Source organism: Pelophylax lessonae (assembly GCF_965119305.1).
Source record: "Pelophylax lessonae genome assembly, chromosome: 13".
In the NCBI taxonomy this organism is placed as follows: Eukaryota; Metazoa; Chordata; class Amphibia; order Anura; family Ranidae; genus Pelophylax; species Pelophylax lessonae.
The window spans coordinates 142,006,921-142,025,550 of NC_138780.1; the positions used below are offsets into that span (position 1 = coordinate 142,006,921).

At 43.7% G+C, this 18,630-nt stretch overlaps 1 protein-coding gene across 8 annotated transcripts in view; it reads right to left on the reverse strand.

Moving 5' to 3' along the window:
* KTN1 (kinectin 1) overlaps window positions 1–18,630 on the reverse strand; it is a 233,443-nt gene that overhangs the window by 14,185 nt on the left and 200,628 nt on the right. For 6 of the 8 annotated variants that reach the window (XM_082275737.1, XM_082275736.1, XM_082275738.1 and 3 more), the window contains 8 exons: window positions 17,115–17,195; window positions 16,852–16,941; window positions 14,719–14,811; window positions 14,240–14,311; window positions 7,397–7,480; window positions 5,382–5,465; window positions 3,293–3,376; window positions 295–387 (listed from right to left, as the gene is read on the reverse strand). In XM_082275737.1, the coding sequence (XP_082131863.1) occupies window positions 295–387; window positions 3,293–3,376; window positions 5,382–5,465; window positions 7,397–7,480; window positions 14,240–14,311; window positions 14,719–14,811; window positions 16,852–16,941; window positions 17,115–17,195 (681 nt within the window). The remainder of the gene's footprint in view (window positions 1–294; window positions 388–3,292; window positions 3,377–5,381; window positions 5,466–7,396; window positions 7,481–14,239; window positions 14,312–14,718; window positions 14,812–16,851; window positions 16,942–17,114; window positions 17,196–18,630) is intronic. The other 2 variants (XM_082275742.1, XM_082275739.1) reach the window with 1 other exon arrangement.

An 18,630-nucleotide genomic window follows, 5' to 3' on the forward strand; every position in this document is an offset into this window, starting at 1 on the left:
ACAGGTAAATCTGTCATAATGTGCTAGTATGTAGCAGCAAACTCGCACATTATGACTCAAAACTTTTTTTTGTTTGTTTTTTTAAGCATAGTTTACTACTACTTTAGAAAAGTAAATCTAACACTTTAATTACCACCCCCTGCTCTAGAAACAAACTATTTAGGCTCCTCTAAAGTCAAATTGTTTGCCAAGCTTGGGGTCAAAGTGTGTTCTCTTGGGAAGAGGGAAAAGATTTAGTTGACATTCACAAGTACGCATTACTACATACTTCACATAGTCCTGTAACTCACTTACCTTTTCGAGAGATATGCCACTGTTCTCTATGACATTAGAGTCTCCAGAGCCCTTGAGTATTCCAACCTGAATGAGGTCCAGGGATTTCTGTGCCTAAACAATGGGGACAAGACACATCAGGATATATAAAAATGGATCAATCACAGCATTCAGCAGCAGCTGACAAATACCATTGCGCATGATACTTAACCAGGTAAAGCAAAAGACGCAGAAAATTCCATACACAGCATCACATGTCCCAGGAGGCTGCTGGACAAGTCTGAAAGCGCTAAGACATAAGGAAGTCACAGCTGGCGCCCACATCCAAGATGGCCGCATTGGAGATCCAAAGACTGGCTAAGGATTGGCTCCAGTGAAGACAGTGCTGGACCTCTGTGCTAATAAGTGAAAAGTCAGCAGCTACAGTATTTGTAGTTGCGGACTTTATTTTTTTACAACGGGACCAAAATTCCTCTTTAAGTGAGTCTTGCGATTTCCCTGTCACAATACAATGCCAGGAAGACTTCCCACTATTCATTACAGTTTTCTGTGTCAAGTGTTTTACTCAGTGAATGACTAGATCACAACACACACAACACAACATGGCCGCCTTGTGTAAAGCCACAGCGAATAGTTAGCTAGTACATTACATTTTGCTATGGGGGAATGGGAAGAGAATATAAAGAGATTTCAGGCAGCTAGACTAGCAGTATTTTGAAATGCATTTAATGGCTTTAAAACATTGGACTTAAGAGTGTTTTCATTGTTTGGAATTTTTATATTCTAAAGTGAATCTGCAAACATGTTAGGCTGGGTTAGCCAAGCCAAGATGGTGTGATGAAATGCTAAAAAATTATATAACACTGCATATGCGTATATATATATATATATATATATATATATATATATATATATATATATATACACATACACACACACACACACACACACATACGGAACACAATTATAAAAACGCAATACTTTTGTTTTTGCCCCCATTTTTCATGAGCTGAACTCAAAGATCTAAGACTTTTTCTATGTACACAAAAGGCGTATTTCTGTCAAATATTGTTTACAAATCAGTCTGAAAAGGAGAAGTGCTCACTAACACAGATTTAGAGATAATCCTTCCACCTCACAGGTGTGGCATATCAAGATACTGATTAGACAGCATAATTATTGCGCAGGTGTGCCTTAGGCTGGCCACAATAAAAGGCCACTCTAAAATGGGCAGTTTTACTGGATTGGGGGGGCCTGAAAACCAGTCAGTATCTGGTGTGACCACCATTTGCCTAACGCAGTGCAACACATCTCCTTCACATAGAGTTGATCGGGTTGTTTATTGTGGCCTGTGGAATGTTGGTCCACTCAATGGCTGTGCGAAGTTGCTGGATATTGGCAGGACCTGTAACACACTGTCGTATACGCCGATCCAGAGCATATCAAACATGCTCAATGGGTGACATGTCCGGTGAGTTTTCTGGCCATGCAAGAACTGGGATGTTTTCAGCTTCCAGGAATTGTGTACAGATCCTTGCAACATGGGGCCGTGCATTATGCTGCAACATGAGGTGATGGTCGTGGGTGAATGGCACAACGATGGGCCTCAGGATCTCGTCATAGTATCTCTGTGCATTCAAAATGCCATCAATAAAATGCTCCTGTGTTCGTTATCCATAAAATACGCCTGCTCATACCATAACCCCATCGCCACCATTGGCCACTCGATCCACAACGTTGACATTAGAAAACAGCTCACCCAAACGATGCCATACACGCTGTCTGCCATCTGCCCTGTACAATGAAAACGGGGATTCACACATGAAGAGAAACCCTCTCCATAGTGCCAGATGCCATTGAATGTGAGCATTTGCCCACTCAAGTTGGTTACGATGACGAACTGCAGTCAGCTTGAGACCCCGACGTGGACGACTAGCATGCAGATGAGCTTCCCTGAGACGGTTTCTGACAGTTTGTGCAGAAATTCTTTGGTTATGCAAACCGATTATTGCAGCAGCTGTTCGGTCAGCTGGTCTCAGACGATCTCGGAGGTGAAGATGCAGGATATGGAGGTCCTGGGCTGGTGTGGTTACACGTGGTCTGCAGTTGTGAGGCCGGTTGGATGTACTGCCAAATTCTCTAAAACAGCTTTGGAGACGGCTTATGGTAGAGAAATGTTCAATTCACGGACAACAGCTCCGGTGGACATTCCTGCAGTCAGCATGCCAATTGCACGCTTCCTCAAAATTTGCGACATCTGTGGCATTGTGCTGTGTGATAAAACCGCACATTTTAGAGTGGCCTTTATTGCGGCCAGCCTAAGGCACACCTGTGCAATAATCATGCTGTCTAATCAGCATCTTGATATGCTACACCTGTGAGGTGGATGCATTATCTCGGCAAAGGAGAAGTGCTCACTAACACAGATTTAGACATATTAGTGAATAATATTTCAGAGAAATAGGCCTTTTGTGTACAGATCTTGGGAGTTCAGCTCATGAAAAATGGGGGCAAAAACGAAAGTGTTGCGTTTGTAATTTTGTTGAGTGTACATATATACACACACACCAAATAATCTAAGCACAGGAGATAGGGACAGATGCAGCAGTGCAATGCAGGTTTTAAGTCATTATTAACCATTAAGAGGTAGAACTAAATCTTCAAAACTATGTCCAGCCACAGGGGGGGGGGGGGGACCCCGCTCCCACAAACTCTACTCTTATTTGGACCAGACCTTCTGAGTTAAAAAGACTGGCAGCACAGAAATGACAAGAAAATAGCAAAATCAATTTCTGGCATTGTGGAATTGTCTGGATTACGTCAGACGTATAAAAGGAAGTGTTGGCTTAATGCAACAAATGTAACTCCATACCACATGTTCTGATCATCACACACAATTATTGTGCTGCACCACACTCCTGCTCAGTCTCATAATGCACTAGGTGAAGAGAGTCTGCCATCAACTTAAATTTAAGGACTTCCTGCACAATAGACATGTGGTGTATTTGGATTTTCTTACCTGGTGTACATCACTGGCTACTTTTTGACGCTCGCTCTGCTCCATTTCCAGTTTCTTTACTGTATCATTCAGTTGACTCTTCAGCTATTGGTGTTAAAAAAACAAGAAAAAAAACAGTGTTTTTCTCCCTATATACTACAGTCATTGAGCAGAGAGACGTAAAGAGACTGTCACAAGACAATTTATTTAAACAACATTCTTCCTATGAGAATATATGTAAATTTAACAGACTTTAGGCATCTTAGTTAAAAAGGTAGTAAAGGTGCTTTTTGTATTTAGAACTACAGGTAAGCCTATAATAAGGCTTACCTGTAGATATAGTAAATATCTCCTAAACGTGTACAGTGTAGGAGATATTCACCTAAGCAGCGCTGCGTCGTCCATTGATAAAGTTGTGCCAAGGATGGGACTTCTGTGCACATGCGCGGGAGTGATATCCTGCCTCGGCCAGACAGCCGCAGCCCATTAACCCAGAAGGAAGACCTGTCTGTGGTAACAGCGTGCCGATAGAGGGCTTCGCTTTCAGGTAAGTCTTTCATAATGTGCTAGTATGCGATGCATGCTATCACATTATGACATTAACTTACAGGGAGATTTTCTTTGTTTTTTTTGTTTTTTTCCCCTGTGGTTTACTACCACTTTAACAATAAAAAAGCATCTGCTGTGTAAACATCTAAAAGCCTTAAAGCGTATTCCCACTTTTGCAGCCAAGTTTGAACGCCGCCAACTTTATACTTGTTACATGTTCTCATTCACATTGCATCATTAAACATTGATGCTTGAATTTTACTGAAACTGAAGTTTCCCTCTCCTATGCTGGGAAGTTAAGGTTAAACATAGCTTGCCCTGTCTGTACTGTGGTGGCAGATCCTATTATCAGTGTCTGTCCTGAACGAGTTAAAGACCTAGAAACTGTGCTTCGGCATTCTATGTTAATGAGGGGAAATTCTGTATGCCACCCTGTCAGTGGATAGTAAAATAGTAAATCATCCTCTACACAGGATTCTGACAATCTGGCAAAGCCCATGGAGAGTCCAAAATGTCCAGTCCAGCAGGGTCTGGACACCGCATCTCAAAGCTGCTGGAGATGGCCAATCCTCCTGTAGGCGGTAGTTCAACCTGAAAGTAAAAGAATTCCTGTGTCCCTTAATAGACGAGAAAGGAAAATTGTTTAGGGAAAGGAAAAACACTAAGTAAGCATTTAAAATGCCTGCTTGTGCATTTACTTGCCGCTGTGACAGTGGGTTGGGTTCTCCACCCTGCATCCGCTATCATATTTTGAGAACAGGGCCTCATTCGTTCACAGCGATCTGTGAATAAGGAAACTACAAGTCCCACTTGCCAATGCAGCAGACAGCTTGTAGTTCTCAAACTCTGAGGGTGTTAATGAGTGTCCTCGTAATTCATTCACAATCCCTGCAGCTTTTAAACTAAAAGCCCATACAGAGGTATGGGCAGAAAGCTGTAGGGCTTATCTGCACAAGCCTGATATCGCACCCGCCATCTACTGATGCATGTCCAATGCTCCGTAGACTTCTGTGAAAAAAATAACGAATGCACATTTTTTTCTGCAAAAATATGTGCATTAATTATTATGTTCACAAAGGTGTCGGCCTTGAAAATAATAAAAAAAAAAAAAGGGGGCGAAAGGATAGTGCAACCCAGAGAGGACAGGACAAGAGAGGGTGACTTTCTAAGAATGGATCTGCCTACAGAATATTGTTGTCTATATAATCATCCCTTGAGTGTCACCTGTCCAATTACGATGAGGTCATCAAACGTCAATCATATTTATATTACACATAAGTTGCATTTATTACAAGATCAAGCTCAATACAAACTCTTGAAACTCAGTCCATCTGCAGCATCACAAGCTTAATGCATGCATTGGTGTTAACTATTTTAAGTAGATTAGAAGTAAAAAAACAAAACACTGATATTGGTTTAATGATGTGAGGAAGGTAAACAGGGAAAAGATTGAAAGCTTGACAAAGGGACAGACAGGCCCTCCATTGCATCCAACAGAAAAGCTGAGTAGACAGGTAGGAGTGGGGCTCTCCAGAGACACAGAAGAGAGACATCTTCTTACCAAGGTCAGCTCTTCATTCTGCCTTACAGCTTCTGAATATGAATCATCAAGCTTTCTTTGCAATTCAGTCAAGAGATCTTTCAGCTGAAATGAAGTTCAGAGTTTGTAAAGCGGCTCTCCCATCATAAGCACAGAACACATGGGCCACACTTAACAAAGGTGTCCAAAAGGAAAGTGAATGTCTTGCCCATATCCACCAGTCTGAATCTTCCTTTTATTTTTTTATTTGGACCTGCTCTAGAAAAATTTTAATTTGAATCTGCACTGGTAAATATGCACAAGAGAGACATTTTCCTTACAGATACTTAAAGTGAACCTGTGCTTTGCCAATACAGGGTAAAGCAACAGGTTTACTTAAATGCAAGTTACACCAGCTGATTTTCACAGCTTTCTCTTTTCTCCATTGTTCTGTTTGCCCACTGGGAGTAAAGAGAAAAGGATCCCTGTAAGCTACAGGGCAAGGGACTCTCCCCTATCCCTCAATATGATGGCACAGTGAAAAGGCAAGAAGAGAGGAGCAGGTTGCAGTATCCCCAATCCCTCAAGCAGTGGATACTATTCTTGCCCTAAGTAGACAGAGAAAAAGAAGCAAAAGAATTACCATAAGCAGAAGGTGGTGCAGTCATTAAAATTAGCCTGCTGCTTTGCCCTGCATTGGCACAAGTCATTATCATTAAATAGATGCCTTATAAAATATACCCAGGGACATCAAGCAAATTTAGAAATACAACCTTTAACAGCTACCTTTTCATCCTCGGATTTAAGAACTAACATTACATGCCCAGGCTTCTGAAAACATAGCTTCTTTGCTTTGCAGATTTTCAGGCTGTCAGAAGATAGCACTGTCCAGAGAAGCATTTCTCCGAGAGGAAGATTACAATGATTGCACTGCAGGGGGCAGCATGCTCAAGAGCGAGATTACAATGATTGCACTGCAGGGGGCAGCATGCTCAAGAGCGAGATTACAATGATTGCACTGCAGGGGGCAGCATGCTCAAGAGCGAGATTACAATGATTGCACTGCAGGGGGCAGCATGTAGTATTTTTTTTTTTTCTTGGGAGAGTGCATGTGATCAGCACATGGCCAACCAGCACTGTTTAGACAGAGGGCCAGGGGTCCTGCAGCCTCATAGGACAATCAGGGGAGAATGAAAACTCCTCCTACAAACCTTAACCAGACACTGATAGAAGTCACAAGACTGCTATATACTGCTGATGAGAAAAGTTATTTAGCAGTTTATATTTACTAAAACTATTGCATTTCCATGTTCTGCGTACTGTGGGAGATCAGATATAGTTAACGCAGGGTGCTGGGTTTAGTAACACTTTAAACAGAGCCAAAATTGGGAGATTTTCTCTCTGAATGTTCCGAGATCCATCTAATAGTACAAAACTAAAAAAAATGTTCTCCACTCCCTTCACTCCTCCTCCCACCGTTGCTGCCTCTGGCAATTCGTTACTGGTCCCTTGCTGTGATGAACAGCTTCAATCACTCCTATATGCAGTGGAGCAAAACTTTGCAGCTAGAAGAATAATAATTGAGCACCTTGGCTACAGTCATCTCTTTTTTTTTTCATTTTTCTGTTTCTTCCTGACAGAATACACGGATCAGCGCTGCAGCCATTGGCTGCAAGCACTGATCGAATGCTTCCAGCATGACTATTCAACAGAAGCCAATCATTAGGCCGGTTCTGTTGAACAGAGAGTGGTACGCATATACTGAAAGTCGGCTGGTTTCTGCTGAACTGGCCAACTTTACGCACATTTGTACTAGGCTTAAGTTCCTGAATTCAATCAAGGATGTCCAATTACGAACTTTAAATTATGCACAAGTTCACCTTAGGCATACAGACTAGTTGAAACCCCATTCCTTGGAACAAAGGCCATTTCAACATACAGGAGACCAGCTCTGTCCAACCTGAACCAGCAGCTGTAGCGCATGAATCTTAGATCATTGTACTTCACCAGGCTCAGTACACTAAAAAAGATTTTAAAAACACAATTAAAAAAATTACCTCTCTGACTTCCGAAACGTAGGTTGTTCTCTCAAGCTCTGCCTTTTCCAGCTCTGTTTCCAAATTCTCTTTCTCCTTTAGCAACTTAAGAAATATAAACAAGTATTACTTCAAATGGTATAGTCAGGATGTCAGTGATGATGTTAATGCATAGAAGAGTCAATGTTTATCTTCAGGCTAAAGCTTTGCATCCAATAAGTTTTTATTTAAGTTTTTGCGGAAATACAAAGCGTAACACATGCAAGTACCAAATATATCAAAAAGATACCAGAGAGATCCAGCAGGCTATAAAGGATAAGTTCACATTTCTGAACAGGCTACATCCATATTTAGGGTGTAATATGTTTAGGATCAAACCCCTCTCACCCCCCCCCCCCTTTTTGGCAGCGAGTCAGGGATCTTCTCCCTGTACTTGCTGCCACAATTCAAAGAGAATCATCAATGAACTACAAGTACCGACAGCCTTTGCAGCTGTCGGCTTGCAGTACTCAATGAACGACCACAGCGCTGTTGAGCAATGTGGTAGTTCATTGATTCTGAAACCGACCGGCAGTACGGTGTACAGCTTACACTGACAGTTTGCATGGCACCAAAGTTCTTTACCTGCAAAAAAAAAAAGTGGATTTTTTTTTTTTTTGCTAAAAGATGAACTTATCCTATATGCAAGCTAAAGCTTAAATTTACAAGCCATAGCGCAAGCAGCATTTTCAATTAAATGCATTTTTTTCTTATTTTAATGAAGGAAAAAAATATTTTCAATATACTAAAATCAATAATGCACAAACCAAATTTACTACAGGAATATCATATTTACTAAACAAGTTTTCCCTGAACTTAAGGTATAACTAAAGGCCATTTATTTATTATTTTTTTTTATCTTTAATAGGGTGGATACAGATTAGAACACCTGTCAGGCTTTTACTGCTGTCTGTGTCCCCGCTAGGGAGATTCCCCCTCTTTATTTGTGCTGGTGCCTATTGTCACTGAAAGAAAAAGACAGTCCCAAATTTTTAGTTGGCACCAGAACAGGTATCAAGGGGGCATCTCCCCAAAAGGACACAGATGAAAAAAAAAAAAAAACATAACAGGAGTTATACAGGGGAAGAATATTGAATGCCTGTTGATCTGACAAATGAACGTGACCTCCAATTCCTGTTTTGGGCTGAAAATGATTCACAATTATTGGGTCAATTATTCTGTATTTCAAGATAAGAACTATGAGGGCTAAAAAGAATCCTTGAATTGTTCACAGGACAGCACTACATTTCCACCATCCATCGTAAAATCCATTTCTCTGATGTTTATTGGACACGACTCCTGATTCTGCTTAACCATTGGGTTATGCTGTCCCCTACAGGAGTAGGACAATAGGAGGGGAAAAAAAACTTGACTACACCTATGGGGCACTCCCAGGGGGTACACTCCAACTTACTGCTATAGGTACTCAGTTTTTGTTACAAGCAGTGTCAGAAGAAAAAACCCAACTCCATAGAGGGGCGGGTCCTGTGTCCATCAATAAACATCAGAGAAATTTTACATCATTGACGGGGACAGCAACCATCGGGATGTCCCAAAGCAGTGTCAAACATGAAGGGTGGGAAAAAGAAGCAAACAAAAACCTTGTGGCCAAAAGAAACATCTGCAGATGCCAACACAACCACTTTACAAAAACGTAGTAAAAGTGTGCACCGACGACCAGGTGGCCGTCTTGCAAACCTGCATCACTGATGCTTGATGATGGAAAGCCCAGAAGACACTAAGTGCCCTAGTAGAGCGCTCCTAAACAGGGAAAGGGGGAATCTGACCCTCTGATGCAATAGGCCTGAACTAATCTGATCCAACTGGAAATGGTCGCAGGAGAAGCTGACAACCCTTTGTGAAGTCCATCCATGCGCACCAATAGAGAGTCTGGCTTCCTAAAAGACTCCGTAGCTGCCAGGTACACCCTAATTGCCCGTATCTCATTCAAGACATGCAAGGCAATTTCCTTCAGATGTTTTGGCCTGGTACACAGGGAAGGCAACACAATGTCTTGATTCAAAAGGCAGTCAGAGACCACCTTAGGAAGGAATGACGGACAGAGGCAAAGCACCACCTTATCCTTATGAATCATCATAAAGGTGAATGACAGGATAACGCCGTCAGATCTGACACCTTGCATGCAGAGGTGATAGCCACCAAGAAGGTCATCTTCTGTGGCACAGTAAGCAGGGAAACCTCACAAATATTTTCAAAGAGAAGCTTCAGTAGAGCTGAAAGCAACATTAAGATTTCAGGGCGGCATGGGAGCACGCACTGAAGGAACCAAATGTCAGACACCCTGAAGAAAAGGTACGTGCACTAGGGAGTGTGAGGCCAAATGTCATTGGAAAAAGACCACCAAAACCCGATACCTGGCCCTTGATGGTACGCAAAACCAAATTCTGTTCAACCCCCCATTGAAGGAAGGTTAAGATCTGATCCACTGAGAAGGAGCGAGGATGTACCCCAAGAGACACACACCACGCAATATACGTCTTCTATGTACAATGATAGATCTTCCTAGAAGCAGATTTCCTAGCTTTTAACAGCGTAGGAATCACTTATTCAAACGAACCTCCATCCTTCAGTGCCTGGCGTTCAACAGCCAAGCTGTTAAGCCAGCGACTGTAAGGCAGGATGGACGATTGGTTCTTGGGACAGCAGATCCTCCCAGAGAGGAAGTCCCCAAGGAGCATCGGCGACCAGCCGTACCAGATCGGCATACAAAGATCGGTGAGGCCAGTCTGGAGCCACTAGAATGACCAGAATCCCTTCTGCCTGAATCCTGCACAGGAGTCATGGCAGAAGTTTGAGAGAGCTGGAACGAATCAGTCAGCCCACCTTAGAATGTAGGCAACTTACCAAGCTGCCAGGGCACTTCTTGTGCCCCCTTGGTGAATGACATAGACCACGGCCATGGCATTGTCAGAATGAATACATACCGGACACCCCTGAAGACGATTGTCCAATGAGCCAGACAAAGTCTGATTGCTCGGAGTACCAGTACACTAATCGGCAGTCTGGGCTCTGCCAGAAGAAGATCGCCCAGGTACCCCAGTACTGCGATCCCCCGCTGACCCAAACAATGGCAGCACCGGGGCCAACACTTCAATGAAGACCTGAGGTGCGGAGGTGAGACAAAAGGCCAGCGCCACAAACTGATAATGCTCCTCGTCCACAGCAAAACGGAAGAAGCCCTGGCGACCAGCACATATTAGATTGTGCAGGTAGGCGTCCTTAATGTCGATGGAAGCGAGAATAAGGAGGAGCCAAGGAGAATGGCCCATGTCTACGACGGGGCTCCTTGCCCTAGGTAGCCTGCAGAAGAAGAGTACTCTTCCCCCCGTGAGACCCTTAACGATGTCATCCAAGGAAGTTCCAAACAGGCGATCCCCTAAAAGAGGGAGATCAGATCAGGCCTTCTTAGAAGTCTAGTCCGCAGAACAGCATTTCAGCCAGACAATACGCCGAAAGACCACTGCTGATACAGACAGCCTAGAAATCAAAGGAGCCGCATCCAAAAGAAGCATCACAGACAAACTGTACCAAACGGTCTGCTAGCCCAAAGACAGGGGGAAGCTATTCTCCTTCCAGGTCCTGGTGTAAAAGCTTAGCCCACTCAGTCAGAGCTTGTGACACCAGGGAATAAGCAATTACTGGCCTAATTGCCTAACCAGCCACAGCGCACATATGGCCGGCCTGAGCATCCGCCCTCTTATTAGCTGGAGCTGTAAAAGTTGGGGACCCCTCAACCGGGATGAAGGTAACTCAATGTGACCTGGAAACCGGCGAGTCCACTACAGGTGGGACCATTCACCTTTTGGAGGGCCTGGTGGAGGAACTGGTGCCTCAGACGCGGCATCAGCAGCAACCTCCATTTTTAAAGTTCATGCACCGACACAAACAGTGCATCCACCAGCCCTATTTAAGCGCCGCTAGAGGAGCAGAGGAATCATCCACGCTATCTGAGCACTTAGGGAGCGTGGACGCAGATTCAGTAGGGTCGCTATATACTGAGCTCACCCTGAAAACATAAACAGGGGAGGCCGCTGACTATGATCCCGAAAGGGGACGCCGGCCAAGGGTCCACAAACTGACTACCTATTGGAGCCCGCAAAAAAACAAGGGGGTCACCCTCCAAGCCCTCTATAGAGGACATAATAGGACATAGCCACCCCAACGGCGGTGCCCGATTCAGCCGCATGGCCTAGTGGGCCACAGGCCGCGGCCTAAATTTTTGAAGGTGCTTGGCCGCAAGGACGCGAGCCCCAGCGGATCCGAACACCAAGGAGCAGCGGAGGGGAAGGCGGATGCCCAAACGGGAGGCAGTGGCATCAGCCATACTCACAGGGGCCGCCTCACGTAGTTTCCGAGTAGTAGACCGAAAAGACCCACAGTGATCTAAATTTTAAACAGGCTGAGGGGAAGGGAGGGGAACCCTGGGATTCGACCATCCCAGGGAGGGACCAATGTCCACTCCAAACCCCTCCAGGGGTAGTGGGGGGGGGGACAGCTACTTACCAAACCAGGATGGTGGGCACCATTCCGGACAGGACACCCCTCCATGGTAATGTGGGTGCTGTCGGCCAGGAGGAAACGCTGCCGAAGCCAGTTTGCGTCCTTGCGAGACGTTTAACTTGCAGGCCAGCCCACCTCCAGTGGGGCTATGCGCGGACCTGCGGTCTGCACACGCTCATTGGCCGAATTGGGGGGACCCCAAGGATCTATTATCCAGTTCGTCACCAAGTCCGGGACTTGATTGTAGTTCTCACAGGAACAAAATAATAAAAGCGGAAAAAAATTCAATTTAAAATGAAAAAAATGCCAGGACCAGAGATCCCAGCAAGGAACTAGGTCCCTACTCCTGACTAGGCAGAAAAAAAATGGGTACTTTTAGCAGGCAGTGGGAGAATACCCCCTGGGACTCCCCCCTAGGGTTAGTCAAGTTTTTTTCCTGCCTACGGTCCTACTCCTGTAGGGGGCAGCATAACCCAATGGTTAAGAAGAATCAGGAGCTGTGTCCATCAATGAACAAAAGAGGAAAAGATTTTTTTGCACTTATCGAAAGATAACTTTTAGTAGTATATTTACCAGATCTAACGGGTGTAAGGGGTTAACATCAAGGTTTACATACAGTATCTCACAAAAGTGAGTACACCCCTGACATTTTTGTAAATATTTTATTATATCTTGCGTCAATGTGGTCACATGAAAAATTTAATTTCTTCAGTGTTAAGTAGTGAGTGTACAGCTTGTATAACAGTGTAATTTTGCTGTCCCCTAAAAATAACTCAATACACAGTCAATTTCTAAACCGCTGCCAACAACAGTAAGCACACCCCTTAGTGAAAATGTCCAAATTTGGCCCAAAGTGTAAATATTTTGTGTTGCTACCATTATTTTTCAGAACTGCCTTAACCCTCTTGGGCATGGCGTTCACAAGAGCTTCACAGGTTGCCACTGGAGTCCTCTTCCACTCCTCCATGACGGCATCACGAAGCTGGTGGATGTTTGAGACTTTGCACTCCTCCACCTTCCGTTTGAGGATGCCCCACAGATGATCAGTAGGGTTTATGTCTGGAGACATGCTTGGCCAGTCCATCACCTTTACCCTCAGCTTCTTTAGCAAGCCAGTGGTCATCTTGGAGGTGTGTATGGGGTCATTATATGTTGGAATACTGCCCTGCAGCCCAGACTCCGAAGGGAGGGGATCATGCTCTGCTTCAGTGTGTCACAGTACATGTCGGCATTCATGGTTCCCTAGATGAACTGTAGCTCCCCAGTGCCGGCAGCACTCATGCTGCCCCAGACCATGACACTCCCACCACCATGCTTGACTGTAGGCAAGTTACACTTGTCTTTGTACTCCTTACCTGGTTGTCGCCACTCACGCTTGACACCATCTGAACAAAATAAATAAATCTTGGTCTCATCAGACCACAGGACATGGTTCCAGTAATTCATGTCTTTGTCTGCTTGTCTTCAGCAAACGGTTCGCAGGCTTTCTTGTGCATCACCTGTAGAAAAGGCTTCCTTCTGGGACAGCCATGCAGACCAATTTGCTGCAGTCTGCGGCGTATAGTCTGAGCACTGACAGGCTGACCCCCCCATCCCTTCAACCTCTAAAGCAATGCTGGCAGCACTCTTACATCTTTTTTCCAAAGACAACCTCTGAATAGGACACTGAGCCCGGGCACTAAATTTCTTTGGTCGACCATGGCCAGGCCTGTTCTGAGTGGAACCTGTCCTGTTAAATTGCTGTATGGTCTTGGCCACCATGCTGCAGCTCAGTTTCAGGGTCGTGGCAATCTTCTTAAAGCCCATGCCATCTTTATGTAGAGCAACAATTCTTTTTTTCAGATCTTTAGAGAGTTCTTTGCCATGAGGTGCCATGTTAAACTTCTAATGACCAGTATGAGAGAGAAAGAATTTAACACACCTGCTCCGTATTCACACCTGAGACCTTGGAACACCAACGAGTCACATGACATGGGGAGGGAAAATGGCTAATTGGGCTCAATTTGGACAATTTCACTTAGGGGTGTACTCACTTTTGTTGCCAGTGGTTTAGACATTAATGACTGTGTTTTGAGTTATTTTGAGGGGACAGCAAATGTACACCGTTATACAAGCTGTACACTCACTACTTTACATTGTAGTAAAGTGTAATTTCTTCAGTGTTGTCACATGAAAAGATATAATAAAATATTTCCAAAAATGTGAGGTGTGTACTCACTTTTGTGAGATACTGTATACACACACCCACAAGACTCTCCATTTTGTCACAGAGTAAATAATGTTGGCTAGTAATCACTGACTCACACTTTCTGTCTCCTTGTTCCGTCTTTTCAGTTTGTCAACCTCCAGTTCCAATGAGTGAACTGCAGACGCCGCCTAAAAATACAAACAATTATCAGTCAATTTTAAACATCAAAAAGAAAGAAAGCAGCATTTAGGGATTTTGTTCTGCTTCTAGAAACAAATAATGTTATCCTATGTGTCCATGTACACATTGTAGTCCGTGTCTTTTAAAGCTTAGTGTTTAGGATCAGAAGGAAAAACTCTCTGGATTACGTTTTTGAGAGGGATTTCTTGGCAGAAAAAAATGCTGAATGCTCTTTCAGGCTCCTAAACATTGCTTAAGTCCGCTAAGGGCTGCTAAGTAGCGGGTTATTAAGCAGTGGGCGTCAGCCACTTCCTTAACAACCGATGACTCGCCAGCTGTTAGCGGGACTCCCCGCTGACAGCTGAAAGTAAACAATGAATGCCGTAAAAAAAAAAAAAGAACTGGTTAAACTTACCTCTCTTAGTTCGTTCTGGGACTCCTCCAGCTTTATCTTCCACCGCCCCTCCTCTTCCTCCACACTGCGCTGCAACCTCTGCAGAATTCCTTCCTGCAAGCAAAAGTATTATGATAGAATAAATTAAACATTAAGCCTACATATTACTGAAGCTTAAGTCAAGGCAGTTTATAACAACATAAGCTGACATAGTTCTGTATTTATTTAACAAAAAGGTAAAAATGCTTTCTATTTCCTTCCAACTAGCAGGTCTCAAAAATTGTACACTGAGATACACAATGAACAACCCAGTGTACAATCTTGGCATGTCATGGAGCCGGAATGAATTACCCCTGTTAAGTGTAGAAGTTGGGTCAATCTAAGCAGGCCAATCAAGATGGCTAAATGTATCTATTATTAATGTGGCCTTGACATTTTAGAAGCTCACATAAATTAGGTAGAAACTGCTCTAAAAATTTTTGAAAAGATATCAGCATCATGGCTAGAAGCAAGTGCTCTAACATTAAATTAAATGTATTGACTACAAATTACAGTGAGGTTTCCCTTCCCCTATTTTTCGCTTTTGGGTTGCCCTGATAAGCCAGAATCCTACTATAATTTATATCTCACAAAGACTACTATAAGCCTTTACCGAACATCATGGACTGTATCTGTAATTTGTATAGAAGTTCTGATAATTTATACTTTGTGATACCTTGCTTGGTATACATTTTTACCTGCCTCTATGCTGATCTTATGAGACCTTGTATTACTCTTGTATCTATGCTGTATGTGCCAAACATGCACCCTGTATCTAATTGTGGAAAAAAAGAAGCTAATAAAAGGGAAAAAAAAAAAAATGGCTAAAAGTGTTGAATCCCGAAAGAGATAGAACAACATCAAAGGAGCTTGTGGACATCACACTAATGGGAAAGAGGCAAGTCCTATGCTGAAGATCATTGTAACAGCAAAGTTTTCAACTGCCATGAATGAGTTACATTCGTGACAGCTGTGATTGGCTAAAGCTAATCACATAGTACAGGGTGCGGTTATTGGCCCAGGTACCATGTGATAGCTCTGGGCCAATCACAGCGTAGGAAACACAGCTGTTATGAATGAATTCATTCATAACAGCTTTGTTGACATTGTGATCAACTGTATAGCAATCACTGGGCCCCCGAGTACAGGGATCCGCAATCCGCTGGACACATCGGTCTAGGGATGGACACGACGTGCTCCCCTAATTCAGGGCAATCAAAATGATGTAGCTGTATGAGATTTTGTCTGCACATGCCGCCCCACAGCAGTATATGTACTGTGGCAGTTCAACAAGTGGTTAAAGCGGAGTTCCAGCCTTTTCTGTGTTTATTAAAAGTCAGCAGCTAAAAAAAGTGTAGCTGCTGACTTTTAATAAACACACACTCACCTGTCGCACGGTCGAGCGATGCGGCCGCCCGAAGCCTCGATCCTCCCCCTCAGGTTTGGTGGCGCCGGCATCACTGGTGTGGGCACCTGGCTGTGACAGCTTGCGGCTTCACAGCCGGGTATGCACTGCGCATGCGCGAGTTGCGCTGAGCGTCTTGATTGGCCGGCAATCTTCTGGGACCTCTGACATGTCTCAGAAGATTGCAGGGAGGGAGGGGGAGAGGAGAACTTTCATTCAGGGCGCCGCGCCGCGCCCCCCCAAAAAAAATCACAAGCCAAATGTGGCATGTCAGGGGTTTAGGACTACCTAAAGCGGAAGTTCCACTTTTGGGTTTAAGTACCTATTGAATATATTTAGGTATCGGCTTACTGGAACTTCACAGCAGACTGGGAGAGGAGGGTTTTCACTTAGCCTATCAGAGCTTTGTGGCCTTTTGAGTGTAAATGCTTATGGCGAGCATCAATGTGCTGCTGCTCCTCCATTGTCCAAGCATAAACTAAAAAGTGAGGTACTAGACCAGCTTCTTATGTAACTGCAAATGAGCCAGTAGGGAGGTCCAGGGTTTACCTGTGCTCTCTGGCAGAGTTGCCTGGATAACAAGTCTTCTGACAAATCCTTGGGTAGATATAGCAAGTCACAGGTATCATTTTCAACAATTAATGCGGCTAAAGTTTGGTTTAAGCAATAGCACTATACTGTATAATAAAATGTACAACAAGATAATATACCGTTTCTGCCAGCACCGATTTGTATTTCCCACACTCAAGCTGCAGTAGTGTATGGATTTCTTCTCCCTCCTTTAGCTTCTGTTCCAGTGCCTTAAATGATAGAGATTGTCTACATTATCTGTATCTACATCTTGTATAAAATAGTCCTGACTAACTACACAGTAAAGAAGCAGAAACATCCAGATATATAGAAAAACTACAAACATGTCATTACAGTGTGGGAATATCCTACAAGACCAACATCCAAGTCATGCAGAACTTACCTTCACTTTCTCAGCTCCACCATTTTCATTTAAACAAACTTTAGCCAACCTCTCAAATTCTTGAATCCATTCGCCATGGTGCTAGGGGAAGACAAAACTTTCCATTAATAACAGTAAACTGTGCATAATTATATACAAAAATTCCACCACCGATAAACACATTAAAGTAGAACTATGGGCAAAACAAATTTTTTTCCTTTTGGATAAAGCAAGATAGGGTTTATAACCCGCCAGATTTTTTTTCCCATTGTAGAGATCTCCCTTCACTTCCTGTCCCGTTGTAGAGATCTCCCTTCACTTCCTGTCCCGTTGTAGAGATCTCCCTTCACTTCCTGTCCCGTTGTTGAGATCTCCCTTCACTTCCTGTCCCGTTGTAGAGATCTCCCTTCACTTCCTGTCCCGTTGTAGAGATCTCCCTTCACTTCCTGTCCCTTTGTAGAGATCTCCCTTCACTTCCTGTCCCATAGCCAAAAAGGAAGTGATAAAAAATCCTTGCAAATGAATTTGTTTGGGACCTCCAAGTCACCAGAACTAGTGTCCCCATTGGAAGATGTCCCCTCTATTACTTTTCTGGGGACAACCCAAAATTTGGGGTTTTCTTTTACTTTCACTTTTAATCATAATGGTAAACAGGATAAATAGAGAGGGTTAATCACCTTAAAGTAATTGTAAAGTCTCTCTTTTTTTTTTTTAAATAACATGGTGTGCTTACCTCCCCTGTGCAGTGGTTTTGCACAGGCCAGCCTGGATCCTCCTCTTCTTGGGTCCCTCATTGCTGCTCCTGGACCCTCCCCCCTGTCAAGTGCCCCCACTTCAAGCAGCTTGCTATGGGGGCACCCGAGCCGAGCTGCAGCTCTGTGTGTCTATTCAGACACGAAGCTGCAGTTCTTCCCCACCCCCCTCTGTCACCTGATTGGCTAACTGATTGACAGCAGCGGGAGCCAATGGCCCCGCTGCTGAGTCTCAGCCAATAAGGAGGGACAGTCCCAGACAGCTGAGGGACTGGTAGACATCACTGGATAGAGATGGGGGCTCAGGTAAGTATTAGGGGGTGCTGGGGTGGCTGTTACACACAGAAGGCTTTTTATCATAATGCAAAGAACGCATTAAGATAAAAAAACATCCTGAATTTACAACTCCTTTAACAGGGGCCACAGACCGCAATAAAAACGGGTTCTTATCCCTCTTCACTCCATCTAAAATTTAAAAAAAAAAGTGTTTTTTTTTTTAGTTATTACAATTTCCCTTTACTTTCTGTCCTACAGACTTAACAGGAAGCAAGAGGAAATCGTTCCAATATGATGGAAACCCCCTCAGTAGTTACAAGAACAAATACCCCCACTGGAAGATTTTCTTGTTATTTCTGGTCTACTGGCAACTAAAAATGTTTAATGCAAGGAAAAGAAAAAAATCCAACAGTGGCTCTGACCCCTTTCCTCTATAGCTAGCCAAATCTAAAAAAAAAAAATAAAAAAATAAAAGTTTGGGATCCAATAATACTTTAATTTGCAACTGC